This window comes from Glycine soja, unplaced genomic scaffold (genome assembly GCF_004193775.1).
Source record: "Glycine soja cultivar W05 unplaced genomic scaffold, ASM419377v2 tig00106117_1_pilon, whole genome shotgun sequence".
NCBI classification, from domain to species: Eukaryota; Viridiplantae; Streptophyta; class Magnoliopsida; order Fabales; family Fabaceae; genus Glycine; species Glycine soja.
The window spans coordinates 3,780-24,922 of NW_021144622.1; the positions used below are offsets into that span (position 1 = coordinate 3,780).

The following is a 21,143-nucleotide window of genomic DNA, read 5'->3' on the forward strand; positions in this document are numbered from 1 at the left end:
GGGCAGTGGTATATCGACACGCTGGAAATTCAGAACAGCAGCTCTTAGCAAGTTCAAACGACAATAACTAAAAAAAAAAAAAAAAAAAAAAAAAAAAAAAAAAAAAAAAAAAAAAAAAAAAACGACAAATAACTTTTTTCTCGGATGTCCGATTGTGTCCCATAGTATATCAAGACGCTCAAAATTCAAAACAAAAGCTCTATGCAAATTCAAACGACAATAACTTTTTACTTGGATGTCGAATTAATCCGTAATATATCGAGACACTCGTAATTGACAACGAATGCTCTGAGCAAAATCAAACGACATTAACTTTTTACTCGGATGTTTCGATTGTGTCCCGTAGGTATATATCGAGACGCTCGGAAATTCAGAACAAAGGCTCTGGGGCAAAATCAAACGACAATATCTTTTTTCTCGGAATGACCGAATGAAATCCCGTTATATATATCCAGACGCTCGTAATTGACAACGGAAGCTCTGAGCAAATTCAAACGACAATAACATTTTACTGGGATGTTTGAATGAATCCCGTAATATATCGAGACAATTGTAATTGACAACGGAAGCTCTGAGCAAATTTAAACGACAATAACTTCTTTCTCGGATGTCCGATTGTGTCCCCTAGTATATCGAGAGGCTCGTAGTTGAAACCGGAAGCTCGTAGCAAATTCAAACGACAATAACGTTTTACTCGGAAGTCCGAATGACTCCTATAATATATCGAGATGCTCGTAATTGAAAACAGAAGGTCTGAGCAAATTCTAACGACAATAACTTTTTACTCGGATGTCGGATTGAGTCCCGTAATATATCGAGACGCTCGTAGCAAATTCAAATGACAATAACTTTTAACTCGGATATGCGATTGAGTCTTGTAATATATCGAGATACTCGTAATTGAAAAAGAAGCTCTGAGCAAAATCAAATGACATTAACTTTTTACTCGGATCATGAGCTAAGTATGAGCCCACTTATCTTAGTACATATTAGATTTAGGTTTTGTTACTTTTGGGCCTTGTATTTAGGGCTCCATAATGTAGGTAAGGTAGCCTAGAAATGTAGGATTTTTCAGCCCTTGTATTTTAGGGCACCTAGACTAGTTTTTGTATTAGGGGTAGTTTTGTAATTTCACATGGATTAAGTGAATATTTGATGTATGTGTTGGAAAATAAATTTAATTGAATTGGGAGAATCTCAATCCAATTAAATTTTAGAGGGGGAGGTGAGCATTTGCTTGCTACACCCCATTGCCACATCATATAGTCACACTTTGTGCATGTGCTTCATGCTTTACATGCCTCATGACACCTAAGCATACTTAGTGGAGAATCTTGGACTTGATCTTGAATTCAGTGGCGTCTCCTCTCTCTCTTCCTTCTCCATTCCGCTGCCTTTCATCTTCCAAGAAGCAAAGGAATCCATTGATGAAGAAGATCCTAGGCCTACAAGCTCCAATGGAGCTTACATCATGTGGTATCAGAGCATCTTCATCTAGGTGATGTTCTTTTGCTTCCTCTATCTTTTTGTTCGGTGAATTCTCTTTAATTCCTTGTTCTTCATCTTATACTCCATGTATATCCTCCATAGTTGATACGAAATCAGAGTGTGGTAACGGAAGCAAACAACCAATAACGAAGGTACTAGGTACCACCCTTATTAGTCGAATTCCTTTAAGTATTTTTGGTATTTGTGTGTTTGGGTTTTTACGAAAATCAGCAAGGAAAAATAAGCAATATTAAACTACACCAATAGCTTAATACGAGATTAGCACTCAACACCAATTGAGCTAATCGGACTATTTTCAAGACGACGCTTGTAAATAATCGGGCGAAAATGTAAACACAATTTCTAATTGGACTGAATTGTTCTTGTTTTTTGAATGATCTGCAAATGATCAAATTACATCCATATATGGCCGAAAAACAGTAAGGCCTAATTAAACACAATAAAACTAGTAATAAAATGCAATTAAGGCCTAATTAAACACAATAAAACTAGTAATAAAATGCAATTAAGGCCTAATTAAACACAATAAAACTAGTAATAAAATGCAATTAATGACTTAATGCAATCAGCTCATGATATTCCTTTTCCATAATTAGCCACACGCCTATTTAAGGCCTTGAATGTCCCATTTATGCTTCTTTTGTAACCATCTTGGAAAGGTTTTGAATGGCTGAATTTTATTTGTCTTAACTGATGAAAATGCTTAAAATAGCCAAGTAATTAAACTCAATTCTTGAATACCATCATCATCTAAATACGGTGAGAGATCTCCAACATTGAAAGTAGCATGTACTCCATATTCTTCGGGCAAATCAATCTTGTATGCATTGTCATTGATCTTTGATATAACTTTGAAAGGACCATCCGCTCTAGGCATGAGCTTATTCTTTCTCTTGCTTGGGAATCTTTCTTTTCTCAAATGGACCCACACAAGATCACCTTCATTGAATAACTTAGGCTTCTTATTCTTGGACCTTTGCTTATAAACTTCATTCACGGCCTTGATTCTTTCTTGCACTTGATTATGTAGCTTGATCATTGCTTTGAGTTTGGCCTCTGCATCTGGATGAACTAACTCCTCTTTTGGCATAACTATCAAATCCAATGGCAAGTAAGGATTCACACCATAAACAACTTCAAAAGGAGAATGATTAGTAGCATATGTAGGGGACCGGTTGTAAGCAAATTCAGCATGGGCTAGCTTCAAGTCCCAATCCTTTTGAGTCTTACTAACCAAACCACGCAGCAAAGTACCAAGAGTTCTATTAGTCACCTCGGTTTGTCCATCGGTTTGAGGGTGATGGGAAGTACTAAACAGCAACTTAGTACCTACTTTCCTCCATAATGTGTTCCAAAAATAACTTAAAAACTTTGAATCACGATCGGAAACAATAGTTTTAGGAACTCCATGTAAACGCACAATCTCACGAAAGTACAAATCAGCAACATTACTAGCATCATCGGTTTTGTGACAAGCTACAAAGTGTGCCATCTTTGAAAACCTATCCACAACCACCATAATAGCATCTTTACCTCGCTGTGTTCGGGGCAAAGCCACAATGAAATCCATACTCACATCCATCCAAGGACCACTAGGCGTTGGCAAGGGAGTATACGCCCCTGGTTTGAAAGAACTCTTTGCCATGTGACAAGTAACACACCTGCTAATGACTTTTTGCACATCTCCTAACATCTTTGGCCAATGAAAGTGTTCCTTCAAAATCTCCAAGGTCTTTGTAATGCCAAAATGACCAGCCAAACCTCCACCATGAGCTTCACGAACTAGTAACTCACGAATTGAATGCCTTGGGATGCAAAGCCGATTCTCCTTGAATAAAAATCCATCTTGCACGATATACTTTCCAAATGCTCCATTCTCACAATTAGAGTATATTTCACCAAAATCCACATCTTCTTTATAATAATCTTTCAAAGTCTCAAAACCAAGTAAACGAGTTTCAAGAATTGAAATTAAAGCATACCTCCTTGAAAGTGCATCAGCCACCACATTACTCTTACCATCCTTGTATTTTGAAGAGAAATTAAAAGATTGAAGAAATTCAACCCATTTAGCATGCCTTGGACTCAACTTCTGCTGCCCATTGATATACTTCAATGACTCATGATCTGAATGCAATATAAAGTGATTAGAACGCAAATAATGATTCCAATGATCAAGAGCTCTCACAATGGCATAGAACTCTTTGTCATAGGTGCAATAGTTCAATCTGGCTCCTCCCAATTTCTCCGAGAAATAAGCTATAGGCCTTTTGTTTTGTATCAAAACAGCCCCAATGCCAACTCCACTAGCATCACATTCAACTTCAAATGGTTGAGTAAAATCGGGTAAAGCTAAAACAGGAGCTTCACAAATGATATGAACCCTCATGGCACAAGGGCTGACTTAGGATCGTCTAGGATTAAACCTTGATGAAAAATGCGGAAATTGATTAAGGAAAGGATGGAAAATAAGGTGGTTAATCTCGTGGGTCTTAATAAGGTGGTTTCTGGCATAAAATGGATGAATGGGATGGTAAAACGTAGGTTAAGTGGTGGCTGGACAGAAATATAGAAATGGCAATAACGGAAGCTACAGGGCTCCAAATGAGGTGATTCCAAAACGAGGTGAAAGATCTCGTTTTAAAATTCAATTTAGGATCAAGAATCACTTAATTTGAGTGTGTGAAATGGGAGTTATGGTCACGAGATAATTTTGGGCAGAGGTGGATTTTCTGGAATTGTGGTTTGAAAGAACAAGGGTGGAGATGATAGGAAGGAAAGAATCACTCTTTCCAGCGAGGGCAACACACAAAGGTTGTGAAAGTCCTTTGATACAGCCAGGGTGTTCTTGAATCACTCAAGAATTTAGGAGAATCACTCTCACTAAGATAAAAGAGATAAATTCTAATTTTCTGAATAAAACTCAACTTGTGTTTATTGATAAAATGGTTCAGCTTATATAGAAGCTTTACAGCAGATTTTAGTAATGACCCACTAACCTAGAATTAAAATAACTTAATGCCATTAACCTAGGGAATTAAAACAAACTAAATGGCTGAGTGTAACTGAAATTGTTGGCAACCAAAAGTCACCCCCAACAGCCAACAAGTCAGCCACCATTTGGTCTCCCAAAAGGCTGATGCCTAGGTTGCCAATTGGGCCCTTATTACAACTTGAACTAAAGCCCTTTTAGTTGATTAACCCAAAACATATTTTTAGTCAGCCAACTTTACAAGGATTGGGCCATTATTTAGACAAACTAAACACTCTAAAATTGAAATAAAGTGGTGTCATTTAGTCCTCCATTTGGGCCATGATACAACTCACAACCTTGGACTTTTCTCCTTGAAACTTGGGCTTGTATTCAAATAGTATGGACAGCACTTGTTGAAGAGCTTCCTTGGCTTTCCTTGCTCTAGCCCTTGTCATAGGTCCTCCAAGTCCTTCAAGTGGATCCTTGCCCTTGCTCTTGGTCATGTCCTCATCAATAGGTCCTCCAAGTCCTTCAAGTGGATCCTTGCCCTTGCTCTTGGTCATGTCCTCATCATTCTCTCCCTCTTGAGAAGGATTTGTCCTCAAATCGGATTCTCCATCTGCATCAAAAAGAGATAAATCAGAGACATTGAAGGTGGAACTAACATTATACTCACCGGGCAGCTCAACTTTGTAAGCATTGTCATTGATTCTTTCAAGCACTTGAAATGGTCCATCTGCCCTTGGTTGAAGCTTTGATTTCCTTTGTTCCGGAAACCTTTCTTTTCTCATGTGCACCCAAACCCAATCTCCGGGTTCGAAGACAACCTTCTTTCTCCCTTTGTTGGCTTGTTTAGCATAGCTTTTATTTTTCCTCTCAATTTGATCTTTGACTCTCTCATGAAGCTTCTTCACATAGTCCGCCTTTGCTTGACCTTCTTTATGCTTAAAAACAGAAACATTAGGCATAGGCAAAAGATCAAGAGGAGTTAGTGGGTTAAAACCATAAACAACTTCAAAAGGAGAACAATTAGTGGTGCTATGAACAGCTCTATTGTAAGCAAATTCAACATGGGGTAAACAAGCTTCCCAAGTTTTTAAGTTCTTCCTCAAAACTGTCCTAAGCAAAGTTCCCAAAGTCCTATTAACAACTTCCGTTTGCCCATCGGTTTGTGGGTGACAAGTGGTTGAAAATAACAATTTAGTGCCCAACTTGCTCCACAAAGTCCTCCAAAAATGGCTTAGGAACTTAGAGTCCCTATCACTAACAATGCTCCTTGGCAAACCATGGAGTCTCACAATCTCCTTGAAAAACAAATCAGCCACATGGGAAGCATCATCAACTTTTTTACATGGAATAAAATGAGCCATTTTAGAAAACCTATCAACAACCACAAAAATGGAATCTCTACCATTGCTTGTTTTTGGCAGCCCCAAAACAAAATCCATGGATAAATCAATCCAAGGATACTCCGGAATTGGCAATGGAGTATACAATCCATGAGGCTTTACCTTAGACTTTGCCTTTTTACATACAATGCAATGTTCACAAAATTTCTGCACATCCTTTTTCATATGAGGCCAATAAAAATGTTCTTGTAATGTTTCTAGAGTCTTTTGGACCCCAAAATGCCCCATTAAACCTCCTTCATGTGCTTCACAAACAAGCAAATTTCTAGTAGAACATTTAGGCACACACAATTTGTTTTCTTTGAAAAGAAAGCCTTCATGCCTAAAGAAACCATTTTCTGAAAATTTTTCACAATTTTTAAAAATTTCTCCAAAAGTTTCATCATTTTCATACATGCTTTTCAAACATTCAAGACCAATCAATTTTGTTTCAAGCATAGAAAGTAATGCATGACGCCGAGAAAGAGCATCGGCTACAATATTACCTTTTCCCTTTTTATGTTTGATAACATAAGGGAATTGCTCTAGGAATTCCACCCACTTCGCATGCCTTTTGTTAAGCTTGCCTTGCCCCTTGATATATTTGAGGGACTCATGGTCACTATGAATGACAAATTCCTTGGGATAAAGGTAGTGTTGCCATGTTTTCAAAGCCCGTACTAAGGCATACAACTCCTTATCATAAGTTGAATAGTTAAGGGTAGGACCACTTAACTTTTCACTAAAATAAGCAATTGGATGGCCTTCTTGCATCAACACAGCCCCAATCCCAACATTTGAAGCATCACACTCAATTTCAAAAGATTTTTGAAAGTTTGGCAACGCAAGTATGGGGGCATTAGTTAGCTTTTGCTTAAGAACATTGAAAGCTTCTTCTTGTTTCTCTCCCCATTTGAAACCAACATTTTTCTTGAGCACTTCATTGAGAGGTGCTGCCAATGTGCTAAAATCCTTCACAAATCGTCTATAAAAACTTGCTAAGCCATGAAAACTCCTCACCTCGGTCACAGACTTAGGTGTAGGCCATTCTTGAATAGCCCTAACCTTCTCCTCATCAACTTGCACTCCTTTTGAACTCACAACAAAACCAAGAAACACAACATGGTTAGTACAAAAGATGCATTTTTCAAGATTGGCATACAATTGTTCTTTTCTAAGCACAGTCAAGACAGATTTTAAATGATCAATATGCAAATCAAGTGAAGTGCTATAGATAAGAATATCATCAAAGTACACCACAACAAACTTTCCTATGAACTCTCTCAAGATATGGTTCATTAATCTCATGAAAGTGCTAGGAGCGTTAGTTAGGCCAAAAGGCATAACCAACCATTCATACAAACCATATTTTGTTTTAAAAGCAGTTTTCCATTCATCCCCTTCTCTAATCCTAATTTGATTGTATCCACTTTTAAATCGATTTTAGAGAAGTAACATGCACCATGCAATTCATCAAGCAAATCATCAAGCCTAGGTATAGGATGCCTATATTTAATGGTGATGTTATTAAGGGCTCTACAATCGGAACACATGCGCCATGTCCCATCCTTTTTAGGGACCAAAATCACTGGGACAGCACAAGGACTCATACTATCTCTTACCCAACCTTTGCTAATGAGTTCATCCACTTGTCTTTGAATCTCTTTGGTTTCTTGTGGATTACTTCTATAGGCTGGCCTATTGGGCAAAGAAGCTCCCGGAATGAGATCAATTTGATGCTCAATTCCCCTCAAAGGTGGTAGTCCATTTGGCACATTTGGTGGAAACATGTCTTGAAAATCCTGCAAAAGAGTTTTAACACTAGAAGGCACTTCAAAATCATCAAAAGTGTTAGTGGTCAAAATCTGATTTTTGCAACACAAGATATATAGTGACTGTTTAGCACGAAACAACCTCTTGACCTCACTTTTTGTGGCTAAATAGCTCTCCCTCACTTCAAGTGTTTCACTCTTCTTTTGTTCACTCTTTTTCCTCTCAAGTGTTTCCCTCTTTTTCTCACTCTCAAGTGTTTTGCTCACTTTTTCTTTTTCTTTTTTCTCTTGAAGAAGTTTTTCTCTCATTTTCTTTTGATCCTCACACACTTCTTGTGGACTCAATGGCTTGAGCACAATCTTTTTGTCTTGGTGCATGAAAGAGATCTTGTTGGTGTAACCGTCATGATTGGCTCTTTTATCAAATTGCCATGGTCTCCCCAAAAGTAAGTGACTGGCCTCCATAGGAACAACATCACAAAGTACCTTATCATTGTATTTCCCAATGGAAACGTCCACTTCCACTTGCTGCCTCACTTGCACCTCCCCATCCTTACTAAGCCATTGAAGTTTGTATGGCCTAGGATGTGGTTTAGTAGCTAAATTTAGCTTTGACACTAATCTAGCACTAGCCACATTGGTGCAACTACCTCCATCAATGATCACCATGCACACCTTGCCATTGATTAAACATCTAGTGTGAAAGATGTTTTCTCTTTGGCTCTCCTCCTCATGCTTCAATTGACCACCAAGTAACCGCCTAATCATCAACAAATCTCCCTCCGGAGTCTCCTCTTCCTCTACGTACTCACTCTCCTCTTCCTCTTCAACATCAGATTCACTTATATATTCTCCATCTCTAAGAACCATGGACCTTTTGTTAGGGCACTCATAAGCATAGTGTCCTAGGCCTTGGCACTTGAAACACTTCACATCTCTACTCCTTTTAGAGGGTTCCTCTTGGGACTTTGAGCGAGTTTTTGATGGGATAGGTGTGGAACTACTAGAAGTAGCAGCCCCATCTTTCTTACCTTTGTCTTTCCAACTAGAAGAACCAAAGTTGGTAAAACTCCTCTTAGCCACTCCCTTCCTTTTTAATTGTTGCTCCACTTGGATTGCTTTGTGAAGCAAATCATCCATTTCAACAAACTCCTGCAGCTCAACAATATCACGGATATCATTAGTCAAACCATTAAGAAATCGAGCCATAGTTACCTCCTCATCTTCTTCAATATTTGCTTGAATCATGAGCACATCCATTTCCTTGAAATACTCCTCAACCCCCTTGTTGCCTTGGGTTAGTTTTTGGAGCTTGAATTTCAAGTCCCTTGAGTAACTAGCCGGCACATACCGCTTCCTCATGATCTTTTTCATCTCCGTCCATGTATCAACCATTGGCTCTTCATTTCTTGCTCTCTCCTTTTGTAGCTTGTTCCACCACACAAGGGCATAGTCGGAAAATTCCGTGGCGGCAAGCTTCACCTTTTTGTCCTCCTCATAGTTGTTGCATGAGAAAACATGCTCTATTTTCATTTCCCACTCCAAGTAGGCCTCCGGATCATTCTTTCCTTTAAATGGAGGAATGTTGAGTTTAATACCATCAATTCGGTTTTGTCTAGGAACACCATCATTCCCTCTTCTCCTCCTTTCTTCTTCATTATGATCTCTATTCTCCATTTGATCCAACCTCTCATGGAGCGCATCATCTCGTTGTTTCATTAACCTCTCCAAATGTTGCATCAAAGCTTGCATTTGGAATTGCGAAAGCCCCACTCCATCATTAGGATTAGTACCTGACATCTCAAACAAACAAATCAAACGTAACAAGACAATTATAGTTGTTGTTTGAATACCTCACCCACTCAAGTGTATCACACAATTACGGCTTTTCTCTAATGAAACACTCTTGCCTTTTACCACTCTAATTCCCCTTGAGTTCTTAGGCAATTCAAGAGATTATGGCCACAACAAAGAACAATTCACCAATATGTGTAAGGTAAGGCTAGAGAGACAAGGAAAAGGTTAACCAAGAAAAAGGCTAACAATGTTTTTAGGCACAAATGAAGGAAATAAAATTCAGAATTTAGGAATTCAAGTAACAATCCTTCATGCAACCAATATATTACCTTAAAGAGATTTTTTTTAAAGTTCTTCAAGCATGAACCATTCAGCCCAATTTTTTTTTTTTTTTTTTAATTTTGCTTATACGAAATTCTGCTTCTTTTTTTTTTTTTTATAACAAAGAGATCAAAAGGCTTAACTTTTGCAATGGTTCAGCCTAAAAAAATATATATGAATAAGAAGGTAATATAAATGGCAAAGAGAATAAAGAAGGATGTTACCCAATATTTCCAGCAAAGGAAGTGTTGATCCTAGAACCGGAGCTCTGATACCAAATGATATGAACCCTCATGGCACAAGGGCTGACTTAGGATCGTCTAGGATTAAACCTTGATGAAAAATGCGGAAATTGATTAAGGAAAGGATGGAAAATAAGGTGGTTAATCTCGTGGGTCTTAATAAGGTGGTTTCTGGCATAAAATGGATGAATGGGATGGTAAAACGTAGGTTAAGTGGTGGCTGGACAGAAATATAGAAATGGCAATAACGGAAGCTACAGGGCTCCAAATGAGGTGATTCCAAAACGAGGTGAAAGATCTCGTTTTAAAATTCAATTTAGGATCAAGAATCACTTAATTTGAGTGTGTGAAATGGGAGTTATGGTCACGAGATAATTTTGGGCAGAGGTGGATTTTCTGGAATTGTGGTTTGAAAGAACAAGGGTGGAGATGATAGGAAGGAAAGAATCACTCTTTCCAGCGAGGGCAACACACAAAGGTTGTGAAAGTCCTTTGATACAGCCAGGGTGTTCTTGAATCACTCAAGAATTTAGGAGAATCACTCTCACTAAGATAAAAGAGATAAATTCTAATTTTCTGAATAAAACTCAACTTGTGTTTATTGATAAAATGGTTCAGCTTATATAGAAGCTTTACAGCAGATTTTAGTAATGACCCACTAACCTAGAATTAAAATAACTTAATGCCATTAACCTAGGGAATTAAAACAAACTAAATGGCTGAGTGTAACTGAAATTGTTGGCAACCAAAAGTCACCCCCAACAGCCAACAAGTCAGCCACCATTTGGTCTCCCAAAAGGCTGATGCCTAGGTTGCCAATTGGGCCCTTATTACAACTTGAACTAAAGCCCTTTTAGTTGATTAACCCAAAACATATTTTTAGTCAGCCAACTTTACAAGGATTGGGCCATTATTTAGACAAACTAAACACTCTAAAATTGAAATAAAGTGGTGTCATTTAGTCCTCCATTTGGGCCATGATACAACTCACAACCTTGGACTTTTCTCCTTGAAACTTGGGCTTGTATTCAAATAGTATGGACAGCACTTGTTGAAGAGCTTCCTTGGCTTTCCTTGCTCTAGCCCTTGTCATAGGTCCTCCAAGTCCTTCAAGTGGATCCTTGCCCTTGCTCTTGGTCATGTCCTCATCAATAGGTCCTCCAAGTCCTTCAAGTGGATCCTTGCCCTTGCTCTTGGTCATGTCCTCATCAACAAAGCTTTAACTTAATCAATTCAAAAGCCTTTTGTGCTTGTTCATTCCACCCAAACGCACCCTTCTTCAAACATTCGGTCATAGGACTTGCTATAGTGCTAAAATTCTGGATAAAGCGTCGATAAAATGATGCAAGACCAAGGAAAGATCTCACCTCCGAAACTGTTGTAGGGCTCGGCCAAGTCTTGATAGCATCCACTTTTGTTTGATCAACGGATACTCCATCTTTAGACACCACATATCCAAGAAACACCACACTTTCAACCAAGAAATCACACTTTTCCCTCTTCCCATAGAGTTTTTGTGCTCTTAGGGTCTTAAATATTTGTTTCAAATGAGTGAAATGCTCCTCTATAGATTTGCTATACACCAATATGTCATCAAGATAAACAACAACAAACTTACCCAAAAAAGGCTTGAGTACTTCGTTCATGAGCCTCATAAAGGTGCTAGGTGCATTTGTGAGCCCAAATGGCATAACTAGCCATTCATATAGACCATGCTTAGTCTTGAATGCCGTCTTCCATTCATCACCTTCACGCATTCTGATTTGGTGATATCCACTCCTTAGATCAATTTTTGAGAAGATAACCGATCCATGTAACTCATCAAGCATATCATCTAGTCTTGGAATGGGAAAACGATATTTGATGGTTATGTTGTTCACTGCCCTACTATCAATACACATTCTCCATGAACCATCCTTCTTAGGAACCAACAATGTCGGAACAGCACATGGACTCATTGATTCACGCACATAACCCATGCTTATCAATTCTTCAATTTGCCGTTGCAACTCCTTTGTCTCCTCCGGATTACACCTATATGCAGCCTTGTTTGGTAATGGAACTCCCGGAATTAGATCAATTTGATGCTCAATCCCACGGATAGGTGGCAAACCCTTTGGTAGTTCACTTGGAAACACATCTTCATACTCACCCAAAACAGCCTCCAATTGTTGTTTAAAAGGAGTCTCTACATCGTCTTGTCTAGCATTCTTTGCAACCAACACGTAGACTAATTCACCATTATCAATAGCATCCTTCACTTCATTTTCAGTAGCAAACATAGTGAGACTAGGCTTTTTACCTCTTTTTGTAATCATGGAACGGACTTCATTTGATGCCATTGGTTTCAACACAATCCTCTTGCCATTGAAGTTCAATTCATGCTCATTGGACCTTCCTTTATGCGTCACATCCCTATCAAATTGCCAAGGGCGTCCCAAGAGTATGTGACTTGCATCCATAGGTACCACATCACACAAGATTTCATCAACATAAGATCCCATGGTTAATCCCACACGCGTCTGCCTTGTAACATTTATGCTACTTCCATTGTCCAACCAATGTAGCGCATAAGGCTTAGGATGTTTTGTTGTGAGCAATCCTAATTTAGACACCATTTCAGTTGAAGCCGCATTGGTACAACTACCTCCATCCACAATGATACTACACCACTTATCTTTCACTTGACCCTTAGTGTAGAAGATTTGATTTCTTTGATCTCCTTCCACGGGTACAGCCTTGACTTGCAAAGTTCTTAGCATCAAGGTATCATACATGGGAGGTCCATATACTTCTACCTCATCATCATCATCTTCAACAATTTCAACTCCATCACCTTCAATATTGCCACCAGATTCTTCTTCTTCCTTCATCAACTCATCACGCATGCTAATTGCTTCTCGGAGGGTCACAACTCGTTGATTAGGACAAGCCCTAGCAAAGTGTCCAAAGCCTTGACACTTGAAACACCTAACCTTTGACAGATTAGTCTCCTTGGCCGTGGCAATGGGTTGTTTAGGAGCGGCCTCACTTTGTTTCGGTTGATTCTCCATTGGTTTAGTGCTAGGGGCTGGATTTGCACTACCCGACACACCTCCCTTGGACCAACCACTAGAACTCCCAGCATTATATCTACTCTTGTTTTGATTTTCAATCTTCAAACACAAGGTGCACAAAGTGGTGAGATCTGTGTAGTTACATAGCTCAACAGCAAAAGCTATGTTCTTATTCAGCCCACGAAGGAAACGGCTCATTTTTTGCTCTTCATTTTCCTCCACTTCACCCATTAGGCATAGGTTCTCAAACTCATCAATGTATTCAGTAACACTCATTTTGCCTTGCACCAAATCTGCAATCTTTTTATACAAATTCAGTCGGTGATTTGATGGTACATATCTCTTGCGCAACTTCTTCTTCAAGGACTCCCAAGAGTGGATTTTCTCCTTTCCATCTCGTGTCCTTCTAGCCTTCAATCCCTCATACCACAACGATGCACTTTTGCTAAGTTTCAGGATAGCATATTTGCAACGTTTCTCATCATCAAGATCCTTGAAGTCAAACATTCTATCAATCTTGCGCTCCCATTCTAGATAAACCTCCGGGTCTGCACTACCATTAAATTCAGGTAGTTCGGTGATTTTGAACTCATCCACGTTTGGACGTGGTTCACCCCTTCTAGGCCTCCATCGTTCATCTCTCAAGTCAACGTTCCTTAAGGCTTCACGCAATTTGTCCATGAAATCATCACTGTTGAAATCCATTGTTGTCACGTAACACGGAATCAGAACCGTGCTCTGATGCCACTAATGATACGAAATCAGAGTGTGGTAACGGAAGCAAACAACCAATAACGAAGGTACTAGGTACCACCCTTATTAGTCGAATTCCTTTAAGTATTTTTGGTATTTGTGTGTTTGGGTTTTTACGAAAATCAGCAAGGAAAAATAAGCAATATTAAACTACACCAATAGCTTAATACGAGATTAGCACTCAACACCAATTGAGCTAATCGGACTATTTTCAAGACGACGCTTGTAAATAATCGGGCGAAAATGTAAACACAATTTCTAATTGGACTGAATTGTTCTTGTTTTTTGAATGATCTGCAAATGATCAAATTACATCCATATATGGCCGAAAAACAGTAAGGCCTAATTAAACACAATAAAACTAGTAATAAAATGCAATTAAGGCCTAATTAAACACAATAAAACTAGTAATAAAATTCAATTAATGACTTAATGCAATCAGCTCATGATATTCCTTTTCCATAATTAGCCACACGCCTATTTAAGGCCTTGAATGTCCCATTTATGCTTCTTTTGTAACCATCTTGGAAAGGTTTTGAATGGCTGAATTTTATTTGTCTTAACTGATGAAAATGCTTAAAATAGCCAAGTAATTAAACTCAGCCCTTGATGAGGATTCCAAACAGCCCCCACGCCATTAACTTCCCTTTGAATGTCACTTGTGTTGATTTTCAACTCCTCTTGGTCAATTTTCGTACCAATAGTCTTGTGGTTTGGTGTTTTTTAGAGTAGATTCAAAAAAAATAAACCGATTAAATCTTAGATCTACACTTGTTCTTGCATTTCTATGGTTCAAATTTTGTAGATCTACTCTTGAATCTTGTTTTTGTGTTGATTTTAGGTTCTATCAATATTCATTCATAATATTCTTCTGTTGAACCTTTAGATCTAAATTTTCTTCCAAAATATTGATTAGAAAAAAAAACACAAAAATCTAAGTGTAAATCACTTAATCCATGTTGTCTTAGAGTCATGTTTAGTCATAGTAATTGTCACATTATGCTCTAAGTTTGTGTTGAATTTTTATTTTGTTTATTGAATTCTAGATACATTTGTTCATGTATTCTTGTCATTCTTAGCCTATCTTTTGAATTTTGAGTCTAATTCATGCATGTTATTTAGTTCATAACATGTTCTAAATCAATTCCTAGAAGTAGTCTTGTTGTTGAACTCTTTTTTTGTTTTCTAAGTTTCCTACATTATGCCTATGATGAAGTTGAGTTGTGGTGCTGAGTTGTGGCTGGATTTGTGAATCAAAATAAGTCTTAAGGTCTCTTTAATTTTGTTATTCAAGATAATTGAGCATAATTCTCTAAGCAAATTCAAATGACAATAACTTTTTACTCGGATGTCTGATTGTGTCACGCAGTATATCGAAATGCTCGAAATTCAGAACAGAAGCTCTGAGCAAAATCAAACGACAATAACTTTTTACTCGGATGTCCGATTGTGTCCCGTAGTATGTCGAGACGCTCAAAATTTAGAACAGAAGCTCTGAGCAAAATCAAACAACAATAACTTTTTACTCTGATGTCCGATTGTGTCCCGTAGTATATCGAGACGCCCGAAATTCAGAACAGAAGCTCTGAGCAAAATCAAACGACAATAACTTTTTACTCGGATGTCCGATTGTGTCCCACAGTATATCGAGGCGCTCGAAATTTAGAACAAAAGCTCTGAGCAAAATCAAACGACAATAACTTTTTACTCGAATGTCTGATTGTGTCCCATAGTATATCGAGATGCTCGAAATTTAGAACAGAAGCTTTGAGCAAAATCAAACGACAATAACTTTTTACTCGGATGTCCGATTGTGTCCCGTAGTATATCGAGACGCTCAAAATTTAGAACACAAGCTCTGCGCAAAATCAAACGACAATAACTTTTTACTCAGATGTCCGATTGTGTCCCACAGTATATCGAGGCGCTCGAAATTTAGAACAAAAGCTCTGAGCAAAATCAAACGACAATAACTTTTTACTCGAATGTCTGATTGTGTCCCATAGTATATCGAGATGCTCGAAATTTAGAACAGAAGCTCTGAGCAAAATCAAACGACAATAACTTTTTACTCTGATGTCCGATTGTGTCCTGTAGTATATCGAGACGTTGGAAATTCAAAACAGAAGCTCTGAGCAAAATCAAACGACAATAACTTTTTACTCGAATGTCCGATTGTGTCCCGTAGTATATCGAGACGCTCGAAATTCAGAACAGAAGCTCTGAGCAAAATCAAACGAAAATAACTTTTTACTTAGATGTCCGAATGAATCCCGTAATATATCGAGACTCTCATAATTGACAATGGAAGCTCTGAACAAATTCAAATGACAATAACTTTTTACTCAGATGTCCGATTGTGTCCCGTAGTATATCCAAACGCTCGAAATTCAGAACAGAAGCATTGAGAAAAATCGAACGACAATAACATTTTACTCGGATGTCTGATTGTGTACCATAGTATATCGAGACGCTCGAAATTCAGAACAGAAGCTCTGAGCAAAATCAAACGAAAATAACTTTTTACTCCGATGTCCGATTGTGTCCTGTAGTATATCGAGACGTTGGAAATTCAAAACAGAAGCTCTGAGCAAAATCAAACGACATGACTTTTTACTCGAATGTCCGATTGTGTCCCGTAGTATATCGAGACGCTCGAAATTCAGAACAGAAGCTCTGAGCAAAATCAAACGAAAATAACTTTTTACTTAGATGTCCGAATGAATCCCGTAATATATCGAGACTCTCATAATTGACAATGAAAGCTCTGAGCAAATTCAAACGACAATAACTTTTTACCTGGATATCCGATTGTGTCCCGTGGTATATCGAGACGTTGGAAAATCAGAACAGAACTTTTGAGCAAAATCAAATGACGATAAAATTTTACTCGGATGTCTGATTCTGTCCCGTAGTACATTGAGACGCTCGAAATTCAGAACAGAAGCTCTGTGTAAAATCAAACGACAATAAATTTTTACTCGGATGTCTGAATGAATCCCGTAATATATCGAGACACTCGTAATTGAAAATAGAAACTCTAAGCAAATTCTAACGATAATAACTTTTTACTCGGATGTCCGATTGAGTCTCGTAATATATCAAGACTCTTGAAATTGAAAACAAAAGCTCTGAGCAAATTCAAACGACAATAACTTTTTACTCGGATATCCGATTGTGTCCCGTGGTATATCGAGACGTTGGAAAATCAGAACAGAACTTTTGAGCAAAATCAAATGACAATAAAATTTTACTCGGATGTCTGATTCTGTCCCGTAGTATATCGAGACGCTCGAAATTCAGAACAGAAGCTCTGTGTAAAATCAAACGACAATAAATTTTTACTCGGATGTCTGAATGAATCCCGTAATATATCGAGACACTCGTAATTGAAAATAGAAGCTCTGAGCAAATTCTAACGATAATAACTTTTTACTCGGATGTCCGATTGAGTCTCGTAAATTGAAAACAAAAGCTCTGAGCAAATTCAAACGACAATAACTTTTTAATGGGATATCCGATTGTGTCCCGTGGTATATCGAGACGTTGGAAAATCAGAATAGAACTTTTGAGCAAAATCAAATGACAATAAAATTTTACTCGGATGTCTGATTCTGTCCCGTAGTATATCGAGACGCTCGAAATTCAGAACAAAAGCTCTGAGCAAATTCGAACGACAATAACTTTTTACTCAGATGTCCGAATGAATCTCGTAATATATCGAGACACTCGTAATTGGAAATGGAAGCTCTGAGCAAATTCTAACGATAATAACTTTTTACTCGGATGTCCGATTGAGTCTCGTAATATATCGAGATGCTCGAAATTGAAAACTAAAACTCTGAGCAAAATCAAACGACAATAAATTTTTACTCGGACGTCCGATTATTCCCCGTAGTATATCGAGACGCTCGAAATTCATAACAGAAGCTCTAAGCAAATTCAAAAGACAATAAATATTTACTCAGAAGTCCGATTGTGTCCCGTAGTATATCGAGACGCTCGAATTTCAGAAAAGAAGCTCTAAGAAAAATCAAACGACAATAACTTTTTACTCGGATGTCCGAATGAATCCTGTAATATATCGAGACTCTCGTAATTGACAACGGAAGCTTTGATCAAATTCAGACTACAATAACTTTTTACTCGGATGTCCGATTGTGTCACGTAGTATATCAAGACGCTCGAAATTCAAACGACAATAACATTTTAGTCGGATGTCCGATTGTATCCCGTAGTATATCGAGACGCTGGAAATTCAAAACAGAAGCTCTGAGCAAAATCAAACAGCAATAAATTTTTACTCGAATGTCCAATTGTGTCTCGTAGTATATCAAGACGCTTTTTACCCAGAAGCTCATAGCAAATTCAAACGACAATAACTTTTTACTCGGATGTCTAAAAGAATCCCGTAATATATCCTGACGATCGTAATTGAAAACAGAAGCTGTGAGCAAATTCAAATGACAATAACTTTTTACTCGGATGTCTGATTGTTTCCCGTAGTATATCAGGACGCTCGTAATTAAAACTAGAAGCTCGTAGCAAATTCAAACGACAATAACTATTAACTCGGATTTCCGAATGAATTCCGTAGTATATCGAGACACTTGAAATTCAGAACAAAAGCTCTGAACAACATCAAATGACAATAACTTTTTACTCGGATGTCCGAATGAATCCTGTAATATATCGAGGCAGTCGTAATTGAAAATAGAAGCTCAAAGAAAATTCTAACGACAATAACTTTTTACTCGGATGTCGGATTGAGTCACGTAATATATCGAGACGCTCGTAATTGAAAATGGAAGCTCGTAGAAAAATCAAACGACAATAATTTTTAACTCGGATGTCCAATTGAGTCTTGTAAAATATCGAGATGCTCGTAATTGAAAATAGAAGCTCTGAGCAAAATCAAACGAGATTAACTTTTTTCTCGGATGTTCGATTGTGTACCGTAGTATATCGAGACGCTCGAAATTCAGAACAGAAGCTCTAGGCAAAATCAAAAGGCAAAAACGTTTTACTCGGATGTCCGATTGTGTCCCGTAGTATATCGAGACGCTCAAAATTCAGAATAGAAGCTATGAGCAAAATCAAATGACAATAACTTTCTACTCGGATGTCTGAATGAATCCCGTAATATATCGAGACGCTCGAAATTGACAACGAAGGCTCTGAGCAAATTCAAACGATGATATCTTTTTACTCGGATGTCCGATTGTGTCTCATAGTATATCGAGACGCAGGTAATTGAAACCGGAAGCTCGTAGCAAATTCAAAGGACAATAACTTTTTACTCGGATGTCCGAATGAATACCATTTAAATCGGATTTCTGATTGAGTCCTGTAATATATCAAGACGCTCGAAATTCAAAACACAAGCTCTTAGCCTAATCAAACGATAATAACTTTTTACTCGGATGTCCGATTATGTCCCGTAGTATATCGAGACGCTCGTAATTGATACCAGAAGCTTGTAGCAAATTCAAACGACAATAACTTTTATCTCAGATTTCCGAATGAATTCCGTAGTATATCTAGACGCTCGAAATTCAGAACAAAAGCTCTGAGCAAATTCAAACGAAAATAACTTTTTACTCGTATGTCCGATTGTTTCCCGTAGTATATCGAGACCCTCGTAATTGAAACCAGAAGCCCGTAGCAAACTCAAACGGCAATAAATTTTAACTCGGATGTCCGAATGAATCCCATGATATATCGAGGCGATCGTAATTGAAAACAGAAGCTATGAGCAAATTCAAATGACAATAACTTTTTACTCGGATGTCGGATTGAGTCCCGTAATATATCGAGACGCTCGTAATTGAAAACAGAAGCTCTAAGCATATTCTAACGACAATAACTTTTTACTCGGATGTCGGATTGTTTTTCGTTGTATATCAAGACGCTCGTAATTGAAATCGGAAGCTCGTAGCAAATTCAAATGGCAATAAATTTTTACTCGGATGTCCGAATGAATCCCATAATATATTGAGGCGATCGTAATTGAAAACAGAACCTATGAGCAAATTCAAATAACAATAACTTTTTACCCGGATGTCCGATTATGTCCCGTAGTATATCGAGACGCTCGTAATTGATACCAAAAGCTTGTAGCAAATTCAAACGACAATAACTTTAACTCAGATTTCCGAATGAATTCCGTAGTATATCGAGACGCTCGAAATTCAGAACAAAGCTCTGAGCAAAATCAAACGACAATAACTTTTTACTCGGATGTCCGAATGAATCTCGTAATATATCGAGCCGCTCGTAATTGAAAACAGAAGCTCTGAGCAAATTCAAACGACAATAACTTTTTACTTGTATGTCCGATTGTTTCCCGTAGTATAACGAGACCCTCGTAATTGAAACCAGAAGCTCGTAGCAAACTCAAACGGCAATAAATTTTTACTCGGATGTCCGAATGAATCCATAATATATCGAGGCGATAGTAATTGAAAACAGAAGCTATGAGCAAATTCAAATGACAATAACTTTTAACTCGGATGTCGGATTGAGTCTCGTAATATATTGAGACGCTCGTAATTGAAAACAGAAGCTCTGAGCGAAGTCAAACGACATTAACTTTTTTCTCGGATGTTCGATTGCTTACCATAGTATATCGAGGCGCTCGAAATTCAGAACAGAAGCTCTGAGCAAAATCAAAAGACAGAAACATTTTACTCGGATGTCCGTTTGTGTCCCGTAGTATATCGAGATGCTCGTAAATGACATCGGAGGCTCTAAGCAAATTCAAACAACGATAACTTCTTACTCGGATGTACGATTATGTCCCGTAGTATATCGAGACGCTCGTAATTGAAACCAAAAGCTCATAGCAAATTCAAACGATAACAACTTTTAACTCAGATTTCCGAATGAATTCCGTAGTATATCGAGACGCTCGAAATTCAGAACAAAAGCTCTGAGCAAAATCAAACGACAATAACTTTTTAGACAGATGTCCGAATGAATCCCGTAATATATCGAGACGCTCGTAACTGAAAACAAAAAGCTCTGAGCAAATTCAAACGACAATAAATTTTACTCGTATGTCCAATTGTTTCCCGTAGTATATCGAGACACTCGTAATTGAAACCAGAAGCCCGTAGCAAACTCAAACGGCAATAAATTTTAACTCGGATGTCCGAATGAATCCCATAATATATCGAGGCGATCGTAATTGAAAACAAAAGCTATGAGCAAATTCAATAACAATAACTTTTACTCGGATGTCCGATTATGTCCCGTAGTATATCGAGACGCTCGTAATTGATATGAGAAGCTTGTAGAAAATTGAAACGACAAAAATTTTTATCTAAGAT

The 21,143-nt window shown here is 37.9% G+C and overlaps 1 protein-coding gene across 1 annotated transcript; it reads right to left on the reverse strand.

The window, feature by feature from the left end:
• Positions 1 to 11,211: 11,211 nt before the first annotated feature.
• On the reverse strand, positions 11,212 to 13,764 carry LOC114404736. The gene has a single exon (XM_028367566.1). The coding sequence runs from the start codon at positions 13,762 to 13,764 to the stop codon at positions 11,212 to 11,214; it is 2,553 nt and encodes an 850-aa protein (XP_028223367.1).
• Positions 13,765 to 21,143: the final 7,379 nt, after the last annotated feature.

What these genes read in the sequence shown, in the direction of transcription:
- LOC114404736 (XM_028367566.1), bottom strand. Translation starts at nt 13,764, where the DNA reads ATGGATTTCAACAGTGATGATTTCATGGACAAATTGCGTGAAGCCTTA.